At 41.1% G+C, this 11573-nt stretch overlaps 1 protein-coding gene across 1 annotated transcript; it reads left to right on the top strand.

Moving 5' to 3' along the window:
* Positions 1–15: 15 nt before the first annotated feature.
* NHLRC3 (NHL repeat containing 3) lies at positions 16–11283 on the top strand. Its single transcript, XM_039236123.1, has 7 exons — positions 16–366; positions 798–950; positions 1252–1399; positions 3770–3970; positions 6033–6124; positions 8673–8785; positions 9377–11283. Exons 1-7 carry the CDS (start codon positions 283–285, stop codon positions 9630–9632), a joined length of 1047 nt encoding a protein of 348 aa, XP_039092054.1. The 5' UTR covers positions 16–282; the 3' UTR covers positions 9633–11283.
* The last annotated feature ends 290 nt before the right edge of the window (positions 11284–11573 follow it).

Here is an 11573-nt window from a genome sequence, read left to right as displayed (position 1 = left end):
GTGGACCGCCCCAAGGGGCGGAATAGGGTGGTCAGCGGGTCAGCCCGAGCCGCGTGACCTGGGGGCGTGGACCCCGAATGCGCCGAGAAACCGCTACCTGAGCTCTGATTTTCTTTCACCCCGGTCTCCTCTTGGTTCTCAAAACCCGCACATCCAGGGAGAGGGAACTGGAGATAGGAGCTTGGGCCCCGAGGTTGGGCCGTCGCCCTATGCAGCGACGAATCGCGTGAACCTGAGGCCGTTCGGTGACCCCCAGCCGCCTGCGGACCCTTCCGTCTCGTCATGGCGAGATTCTGGGTCGGCCTGGCCGGCGCCGGCTTCTTTCTTGCGTTACTGGTTTTGCATTCGCGGTTTTGTGGCTCCCCGGTGAGTTGAGCAGTGAAGAAATGTGTGTCGGGTGTGTGGGGACGCTGTTGAGACGCGACACCGCTGGTGCGGGGTGCGGGTGGAGGGCTCTGTCTCCCGCACTAGCTTGTCTCAAAACCCGCACCGGGGGCGCAGCTGCCCACGTCTCGCTTTGTCTCCACGGGTTAAAAAGTTTGTATATGATGCACCGCCGATTTCCTGTGTTCTTTCTTTCCCCAGATCCCGCTACGTCTCAAGTAATTTGCAGGTTTGTACGGTGGCCCCCTGGGTCTTCAGGCTCTAAACCCATTCCCGAATCATTTCTGTCCAGCTGTCTCAGCACCTCCTTGCCACGTGTCAGGGCATGCTTAAAAATAAGCATTTACCTGGGGTGTTTTTTTTTTTTTTTTATTTAACCTAGAGAGTAAATTGAATCTTAAATTTTTTTAAAGGTTTTAAGAAAATTTGCTTTTCAAGTTTCTTGGAGAACCAAGGAAATTCTATACCGGCTGGATGTGGATTGGCCTAATCATCCTGAATACTTCACTGGAGCGACATTTAGTGTTGCAATTGACTCCCTCAGCGGATTGGTTTACGTAGCCCAGGTGAGTAAAATAGGGATTAAAAAAAAATTATTAACACAAAAGAAACAACTTCCTGTTTTGCTGCTGGAAGTAACCATATATGTTTACATTATGCTAGTTGTGAAATTTGGCTTTTGGATTGGCTTTAAGTAAAATATTTTGGTTTCGAATGTAATAACTCATATTGTTAGGTTTTGAAGCTGGTTTTCTGAACGTTATTAAATTTCTCAATTAACCTTTAATTTTTGTTTCTCTCTACCAAAGTAAAGATTACTTTCTAAAAACTGATCCTATCTAAGCAGTTATTTTTATATACCTTCAGAGAGGGGATAACATCCCAAAGGTATTAGTGTTCACAGAGGATGGATATTTCCTACGATCCTGGAATTATACAGTTGACAAACCTCACGGTATATTTGCAGCCAGTACACTACATGAACAATCTGTCTGGATCACGGATGTAGGAAGTGGTATGTGTAGTAATATCTCTTAAATTATCTTGCTAGAAATCCTATTTTTATCCCTGTTCTTGCTTATATGCTTTAAAATCAAGAATTGCTAAATCTAATCGTAATTTCTTTAATGACTTATGAAATCACTTCTTTCTAAAAATCTTTACATTGTATTTCTGTAGAGTCAAGACATTTAACAAGGAGGCTACAGTTGTGATTTTTCCATTAACATGTCAAGGGACTTTTCCTCCTTAAAGTACCAGTTGTGAGAGTATACTTTCAGGGATGTTTTTATACTTTGTTAAAAACATCAGCTGCTCCTCACAGGTTAAATAATTGTAAACCTCTTCTGTGAAGCCAGAAAACTAGCAATCTCTGAAAATTAAGGGAGTCCCTGTCTCGTTTTCCTTTACCAGTTCTCTTTCAAAAGAGATTGTGCCAAGAAACCAGAACTACATTGTTCCCTAAAATGCAAGATTTTCAGAAACTGCTGGTGTTAATGTGTCTGAAATCCTACCAGCTCCAGCATGTCTGAAATTTTCCTTCCATCAAGTATTTTTAGTAGAGTGTGTTGTAAATCAAAGGAAGCACAGTTGAATTTATGGCTGTGAATGTTTTCAGAGGTAGCTGTTGGCGTATTCTTGTGGCTTAAGACAAGACACTACCAGAGATAACCTGTCATTATTATTTCAGGATCTCAGGAATGAGTGGGATCATAAAGATAGTATTTCTAGTAATCTTTGGCCCAGTTACATTCATGGCTTGAAGGACCTCCTGTTTCTTCACTTCTTGCTAATTCAGATGCCACTTTGGAATTAATGAACTCTCAGTTTCTGAGGTGCTGTTAACTATTTGTTCTCAGAACCCTAGAGATTTCTGAGCCTCAGCCGATAATCCATTTATTTCAAAACGTAGTTTGGATGGTAAGATTTTGGTTAGAAAATAATCTAGACTACTTCTGAGTTCATTCTAATACTGTAATGAAATATGGCTTTTCCACTCCTTTTTCCTCCCAGGATTTACTGTTAAAGGCCTTTACTTTTTAATTTATTCCATTCACGTGATTTTTTTTTTATAAACTACTTCACTGATTCCCACAAATAAAAAGAACACACATGACCTCTTCATTCTTTCCATTATAGCTGTTTTTTTTCATGCACAAATCCAGAGACACTTTATATTCCTTCCCATATTTTGAAGAAATACATTCCCTTTAATAAAAATATGGCTGTAAATGAGCCTATTAAAAGAAAAAAACTCCACAACAATGTTCTCTACTGGTATTCTGTGTCTTTTGCCAATTTTTTAGAAACTTTGAAGATTGCATTCTGTAATAATATTATGTTCTCTTATTATTGCTACAAACTAACTCAAACTTTCAAGTCAGGTATAATAATAAATACATTTTTTTAAGTTAGAATAAATATACTTTTTAAGCTCAGTGTATCCAGTTTTTTTATTTTTTTTAATTTTTTAATATTTTATTTATTTCTGAGAGAGAGACAGCATGAGCAGGGGAGGGTCAGAGAGAGAGGGAGATACAGAATATGAAACAGGCTCCAGGCTCTGAGCTAGCTGTCAGCACAGAGCCTGGCACGGGGCTTGAACCCACGAACCAGTGAGATCATGACCTGAACCGAAGTCGGACACTTAACAGACTGAGCCACCCAGGCACCCCATGTATCCAGTTTATTTTTTGAATGCCTAACAGTTAGTTTGGTCTTGGTATGCCTTCAAGTTGATTTCTGTTAACTGCTCTATGGTTTTTTTCCTACTTACTAATACCTTACTTTATATTTTTGCTTTTAAAGAATTTCAATTCAAAGAAGTCTTAATGTAAGTGAGAAGATATGATACTAGCAATTTGGGAAGATGTATTCCCTTCTTAGGAAAAAAGTTAATGAGTTGAATTTGAACTTGTTTCCACTAGGAGAAAGTGTAGTTTTAAAAATCTGTATTCTAGTGAACTTTTTGTTGACCTACTAAAATTTGAGAGTGTATGATTGACTGAAATAATGATTTTCAAATATAAGTTCCTTTTCCAGTTTTTTCCCCAAGGAATGCTTATTCAGGGTTGTACTTATGATGAAAAAAGAAAATGATATACCCATAATTTAACATCACAAGTTTCCTGTATAAGGACCCAGTTGTTTGGTTTTATTTATTTGAATTTAGAATCTGCTTATTTTGGAGTACCTGAGATTTTAATTCATAACAAATTTGGTTGGCACTAATGAAGAAGCTCAATTGCTTGTGAAATACGGCATTCAATTATCTGAGCCTGTTAACTTTTTGTTACTGTTTAAATTTTTGCTTTCTGCTTGCTTGAAAAACATGAATGTTTGGACAGTAGTTGTATTTGTGAAGTGTGTGTGTTTGTCTTTATAGGATCCTATGGTCATACTATTAAAAAGTACAATTCCTTTGGTGATCTTGTTCAAGTCTTGGGCACCCCAGGCAAAAAAGGCACTAGTTTGAATCCCCTGCAATTTGATAACCCCGCAGAATTATATGTAGACGACACGGGAGATATTTACATTGTGGATGGAGATGGAGGATTGAATAACAGATTGATCAAATTGTCCCAAGGTACCTGGCTTAATTTTGTATGGTATTATAAGAATATTATTTAATACATTGGATTTGCTTAATTTGTTTGATACCTGGTAAATATAACTATTACATGTTATATATGAAGCTGTGTATAAAGGACTCAGGTGAGTTGTGTGGGATGGCCAATAATAAATGATTCTCATAATAGGCTTGCTTAATTCTCTCTCACAAGGTAGGCGTTTGCTTTGATTGAAACTGGAGGCAGTTTGGGGGTTTATAGTGGGCTCAAGAAGTAAGTGGTTATCCTATCCAGTTAAGAGTGAGGAGATTAGGAATCTGGCTTCCCAGAGCTGAGATATCCTTCAGTTTGATTGATCAGCTAAGGGTTTCATTGTATTTAGTGTTGTGTGTCAGTAGTATTCTAGGTGCAGGTCTATGTCAGATGGAACAGTTAAATGGTATTCCGTGGTATGGGTTGTTAAGGTAAAATAACATAGGAGAAGGAGAAACTACCGTTGACTGGAGAAGGAGGGCAAGAGTTCATAAAAGAAGTAGCTCTTGAACTAAACTGATTTTGGTGGGAGAAGAAGAGGGATGGGAGGAGCGATCCCAGGCTCTATCACACAAGGTCTGCAGGTGGTAATAAGCAAGTTTTACAGGAAAGGAGCTGAGGATGTAATTTTTGAACAGTGGGAAGTAAGATTTGGGATGTTCTTGAAGCCTTAGCTATGAGTTTTGAAGCCATAATTTTGCCTTTAAAAAGTCTAAGGCTTTTTAGTGGGACAGTTATGTTATAGAAGCAGAGTTTTTACATGACACTGTATCAAGGTATATTTGCAGTAAACTCTGTCATTTGGACAGAACATAAACTCCTACGTGGAGGCTATGTAGTCAGCTTATCAACCAATAACTAAGTTTGGTTGGCGATAGCTAAAGGGAGGTGAAATGGGGATAAAGCAAGAATCAAAAAATTCTCTGAAAGAACCCCAGGAGAAAGACTGAATGTGGGTGTATTGGTTTCTTGTGGCTATGATAAAAAAAAAAAAAAAAGGAAAAAATTGCCACAGGTGCACCTGGGTGGCTCAGTCAGTTAAGCATCTGATTTTGGCTCTGGTCATGACCTCAAGGTTTGTGAGTTCAAGCCCCACTTGGGGCTTGTTCGAGCCCCTCTTGGGGCTTGCTGCTGTCAGCGGAGAGCCCACTTTGGATCCTCTGTCCCCTTCGCTCTCTGCCCCTCCCCCACTAACTCTGTATCTCTCTCAAAACTAAATATTTTTTTAAAAATTGCCACAAACTGGATGGCTTAAATGGAAACGTATTCTGTCGTGGTTTTGAGATGCAGAAGTGTGAAATCTAACGGGCAGGCCGTGCTCCCTCCAGTGGCTCTGGAGGAGAACCCCTCTTTGCCTCTGCAGCTTGCTGTGGCTCCAGCTCCCCTCGGCACAGTGAATCTCCAGACTCTGCCTCTGTCTTCAGATGGCCGCCTTTTCTGTGTGTGTCTGTCTCAAGTCTCCCGCTCCTTTCTCTTACAAGGACACTAGTCGTTGGATTTAGTGTCCACTCTAAATCTAGGATCATCTCTTCACAAGATCCCTAACTTTGTTACATCTCTGAGACTCTGCGTCCAATAAAGTCACCTTCACAGATGCAGGATCCCCTGTTACTCAGGCTCAGACGTAACTTTTGGGCGTAGAGGTACAATTCAACCTATCATGGGGGTAATAAAGGAGACAATATGAAACATAGTGTGAATTACTAAGCTCAGAGGAGTTGTAATATAAATTAGTTGGGAAGGAGTACCAGTTTGAGGGAGATGTTGACATGAATCACAAACAGTGGTTTTCAGTGATAAAAAATTCAAACGGAGATAGTCATTAAAGAAGTCACTTAATTGCTTCAAACAAAGAAGGAATTTTGTTTCTTCTGGTGAAGCATAAGAATTAGACAAATTGGTTTATAAACAAAAAGCCGGAAAAGCATAATTATAATAGGCGTTATAATTGAATAGTATGTTTGCAACTTAAGACATAAAATATAATATGCAAAGGTATAAGGTATTCTATATGTGGCTCTGACCAACTATGTTTACCTCTGTCAGATTTTATGATGCTTTGGCTGCGTGGAGAACGGGGGACGGGGCCTGCCCAGTTCAACATACCTCACAGTGTTACAGTTGATTCAGCTGGTCGGGTAAAAATACACTCATTGTGTCTGGAACTGTGTATCTGTGTGTGCGTGTGTGCGCGTGTGTGTGTGTGTGTAGTGTATGGACCTATACATGTAGATCTTGGTGCACATGTGTGTGTCCTGACATCTAAATATGTATGAACGTTTGTGGTTGTGTGTATCTGAGTACGTCTGGGCAGTCTCTTTGGGGCTGGGGATACCCACATACTCTTATAAATGTTTGGGTCCCGTAGTGGAGAGAGTTCCCCAAATATTTAAAAATGAACAAAATAGATTTTCTATGTCACTTAAAGGTAGAAGGAACAAATAAAGGAATAGACCATAAATGAAGTTACCTGAAAAAGAAACGAGTCGCCCTCCCACTAAGAAAACTACGACATGTTTGAAAATACTTTTAACTTTAGAATTAAATTAATTCTAGAATAATGTTGGTCAAAGGGGAGAAGGGAGAGGTCAGTTTTGGGACCTTGAAATCAAGAGCCACCTAGGCAAGCTCCCTTCTCACTAGCTCCAGTGTGAGGAATAGAAAACTTTCACTGACACCTTTCAACCCAATTCTTTTTTCCCACCCCGTCTCTTTTGCACACCTGTAAGTATACATACCACTTCTTTGGGGCTACTTTCCCAAGACCAGATCCCCGGCCTAAATATTACCTTAGTTTCTCCTTCTGTTTTCCTGTAGTGGCCTGTACTTCTTCATTATGGTAACTGTCACACTGTCATATCAATGAATCGTCTCCCATGACAGTGTAGACGGCATACATGCACGTACTGAAGCTCTTTTGCTTTATACCGTGGTGCCTGGCGCAGAGTAGTCACCCTGTACGTAAGTGAAGTGACTCAACGACTTTCTACGCAGTGGGTGCACCAGACAACCTTGGCTTCATACCGTGAGGAATTTAATCCCTTTCCACTTCTGATTCTGTGGTCGGCAAGTGACCTTCTGATTGTGATTTGGCTTCCTATGTAGACCAAGTGAGAATGTTTTAATCATAAAATCTTTATAAGTAGTTCTCAGTATAGACAGGAAGGTAACTGAACATGCGAATTCTGCCTGTAAGCGGGGAGCTAAAGAGTTGGAGTTCTGGTTTTAAACACATGACACTGCTGAGCCTGGTTAACTTCTCCCTTTGTGGGATAAGAACAAAATCCAGTTTCTGAGTAGGCAAGACTTAGACGCTGGTAAATTCTCCACAGTGATAAGTGCCCCTTTGAGAGGCCTTGGAGAACATCTGATGGACGTACTCTGGCTTCTGAAGGAGGAGACAGGATGTTCACGATGTTCAGACGCGCTCATGTTGTAACCACAGCCCTGCTCTTCTGAACATTTTACGTGACTAACTCATTTAGTCCTCACCCAGCCCTGTGTGAAAAGTTCATTAGGTGCAGAGCCCAACTTGCTGGTGTTTCTTAAACAAGATTTCTCCGATTGTGTTCAGTAGAAAGATAACGGTAACAATCTAAAGTATTATTCAATCTTAGGATCTAAATTACATTTCTTCCTGGGTCACTCATCTAAGACAATCCCAAAATCATTAAGGAATCCATTCTTACTAAAGAATCCGGAATCAGGAAAAGATCTTGAGAAATTGCCTTACTTAGCGATCAGCACCCTTTCTGAAGTGACACAGCGAGTCCTTATTTGTGTCTTATTGTAGATGAGTTTAGTGGCTACTATAATTCACACATATTGACAAATACATAGTCAGGGTTACCTTGAAGAAGTAGTCCCTGAATCCACAAACCCAGGATCCTGAAAGGAGGAGGTGGAGGTCAGCGGGGCTGGCCCATACTGCCGGTCCATTCTTGCATAATCCTAGCTGCGTGTCATAGAATCACTTCACTGTCTGTATGCTGTAGGCTGCACGCGTCAAATATAGTACAGGAAAGGCCTTTTAAAGTGAATCTGCTTTCCTGTTTTATAACAAGTTTCCTTAGTAACTCATACCAGCCTGTAGCAAAACTAAATTAGACCCATTGTTAGGCTCCTGTCGTTCTTAAAAGCTCCTGAAGTCTAAGCTTCCTCTTTCAGTGGTTGGCACTTGGGACGTACCGTGGTAAAGAGCAGGTGGGTGTTGCTGCAAAAGGAGTGAACGCCCTAGCCTGAGCGTCCCCAGGAACAAGGCCGCGTTCCCTTACTTCTGTCTTCTGAGGAACTGACAGAGTAGCAGTACTCAGCCGGAAACTGATTGTCCTGGGAGAGGAATGAATGCTGTCCCTCCTCAGTGCCTCTAATCTTCCGCATCATAATGGAGGACTCCGGTTTTCTTGTTATTCAGATGTTTGATAGAGCAGACCCGGGTATTCTCTATGGGCTTTGACCTAAGACGGTGGCTGGTAGTGGTCTCCCACTTACCAGAAGCTCACTTCGAACAAGGGATTTAAACTTTCTGAACTTTAATTTCCTGTCTGGAGATAGGGCTTTCTTGGGGCCCTCTAAGTACCAGAGGAGATGATGTATGTGGAACGTCCATCCCGCCCCTCTCCCCTTTTGTTTTCTTTCTCATTATGATGTGGATCTTTTGCAAAAAACGTTTTGTTGATTTCTCAGGTATGGGTTGCTGACCGAGGAAATAAAAGAATTCAAGTATTTGATAAAGACACCGGGGAGTGGTTAGGAGCGTGGAATAATTGTTTCACAGAAGAGGGACCTTCTTCTGTCAGGTAATGTTTCCTCTTTTTTTTTTTTTTTTTAAATGCTTGTTTTATCTGATTTATATAAGTTTGCTTCTCTGAAGAGCTAGCTGAAAGTTTAAAATATTATTTTCAGAGGGTGGAAAAGGAGCAGAAACAAGTGCGTGGAGAGCACACAATCGTATTTCAGATCCCAGGCAGAGGAAAAGCGGTTAAGCGCCCAGCGCACTGGGATCCAGGTCTCAGAGACAACGTACGCTGGGCCCCCTACAGCGCTCACCCTCAGGATGCATATGGCGAATTTTTAAACATACAACGAAAATAGAAATCTTGAGTCTGTGGTGTTAGCCTAGCACCAACTCTCCATTAGTTTCATTTTGTGTGGTACTCGCATCTTACTTTTTTTGGTTATTTAAGCTAATCTTTGGCTACGTCTGCCATCACAGATCCTTCTTCCCTCATAAAGAGAATTAGACAAACTTAAATTCTCCTCGAGAGCAAGTCTTCAGCAAGTCTTCGTGCCCATTGTTGTTTAGTGCTATGGGGGAGAAAAATGTTGAGGAAGTAAACATTTCTGTTGATTTTGCATACATTTATTCTGTAAAATGTCTCTCTCCTTAGATTTTCCCCTGACGGGAAGTACGTGATCACAGCCCAGCTGAATCTCAGCAGGGTCTTGCTGGCGGCCGCACCCCCGGTGGGAAGCATTGGCAACTGTTCTGTGGTCAGCACGATCCAACTAGCAGATGAGGTTTTACCTCATCTCTTAGATGTCAGTGCGCAGACTGGTGCAATCTACGTAGCAGAAATTGGAGCAAAGCAAGTGCAAAAATATGTCCCAATGGAGAGCTATTTTCCTTCATTCACACATTCGTAATGTTTCTTTTCCTGGAGATCTTTCAAGTGGAAGTTCAGAGTCTCAAATTCATTGTCACGTTCTTACAAATTATGTTTAAACACAAGAATTTGTTTCTTTGTTTTTCCATGATCTAGTGATGGGAAGAATTTGTTTTTATGTCATTCAGAGCCATATGTTTTGTTGCTGTTCTCATGACTTACTTTTACCTGTAAGTGCATAAGGCTATTTTAATGAAGGAAATGTAACTGGGGTCTGAAAGAGGGACTAAGATTGTAACGTAGGTATTTGCCCGGGCAGGCCCAATCCTCTCCGGGAGCAAGACGGAAGGGAATAAAAGTGGGTTTTGCAGGCTGTATTGAATTTCATGTGAAGGACTATGAACCTCCAGTTTGTTCACCTCGTATAAAATCTACATTTTGAGAGATTAAGTCAGATTGATGGGTACCCACAGGATGCTAGCGCCTAAAGATTCAGAAATGAAGAATCAGGACTTCCCTTTGTGAGCCTTTTCAGTAGCATATAGTCCAGTGGAGATCAAGTGTGCAAACTGATAGAACACAGTGACAGCAGACCTCAAGTGTGTCATGTGGGAACATTACATCTGACTGGGGGAATCCTGGAGATTTTGCAGGGAAAATCAATTTGAGCTCCTAACTTGAGAAACCAAAGAGCGGAAAACAAGGTGGTCCAAATGGACAAGTTGTAAAAAGTTACAGACTTGCTGCGAAGTTTGATAGGCTTGCTTTTAAAAGCCCAGCTTGCCTGGGTCCTTGAGCTATAAGATACTTAATTTCAGCCTCTAAATGTAGAAACAAAACCGCAGGCATTTAAGCACTTTCCTGAAAGGGATCTTTAAAAATAAAAACTGGAATGATTTTATTAAAGGTAGAATTAAAAATAGGGCCCTTCGTTCCTCTTTTGCTTCCTCCCTCCTTCCTCCCCTCCCTTCCTTGTCTTCCTTTTTTAAAACATGAACTCAGTTCATTCCTAACATTTGTCTACCTCAGAGAAGTTTTAGAATTATATACATGGGGATATGTACTGAACACTTGAACTATTAAGGTGAATAATTTCTTACCTTTCTATTTCTGTGCCTTTCTACTCTTTGGTCTGAATACTGGCTTCCCAGGAAAGACCGTCTTTTCAGTTCTGGTGTATTCTAGGCTTTGGCGGAGCCTTGCCATATGATCTTTCAGGTCATTCCTCCCCTTTGTCTTCTATTCACCTCCCTCTTTATTCTTAGACTCGCACTGTAACCCATGCAGCATGTGAGAAAGCGTGAGCGGACTCTCCTCATCCCCCATTATAGCGGCTGTCTGTTTTCCAGACCTCAAGGGAATCACGCTGTTTTGATGCTCCGATCATATCTTCACACAATTAGAAAGTGAAATCTACCAACAGGAAACTGTCTTGTGTTCCAAGGCCTTTGATTAAGTGTGTTTGTGCCACTGATCATGCTGTATGATCTTAAGTGAGTCTTTTTAGTGTTTCTCCTTGTAAAATGAGAGCATTGCTGTCCTTCCTCCTTCAGAAATGCTGCGAGGATCCGATGTCCAGCAGATACAGATGTGCCCTTTGAAATCTACAGCTCCGAGTGCTCACTTCGGCAGCACATATACTAAAATTGAAATCTACAGCTCCGAGTGCATTCAAGGCAGAAATTCTTTTTTTTTAATTTTTGTTTAACATTTATTTATTATTGAGAAATAGAGACAGAGCATGAGCAGGGAAGGGGCAGAGAGAAGGGGAGACACAGAATCCGAAGCAGGCTTCAGGCTCTGAGCTGTCAGCACAGAGCCCGATGCGGGGCTTGAATCCACAAACTGTGAGAACATGACCTGAGCTGAAGTCGGAAGCTTAACCAACTGATCCACCCAGGCGCCCCCAAGGCAGAAATTCTTAAGAGTTACTTCTACCTGCTTAATTTACCTGATACTGAATATCAAGTTTGCCTTAATT

This window comes from Hyaena hyaena, unplaced genomic scaffold (genome assembly GCF_003009895.1).
Source record: "Hyaena hyaena isolate Hyena2069 unplaced genomic scaffold, ASM300989v1 scaffold_106, whole genome shotgun sequence".
In the NCBI taxonomy this organism is placed as follows: Eukaryota; Metazoa; Chordata; class Mammalia; order Carnivora; family Hyaenidae; genus Hyaena; species Hyaena hyaena.
The sequence above is the reverse complement of the archived record's forward strand: the minus strand, read 5'-3'. Positions and strand labels throughout refer to the sequence as shown.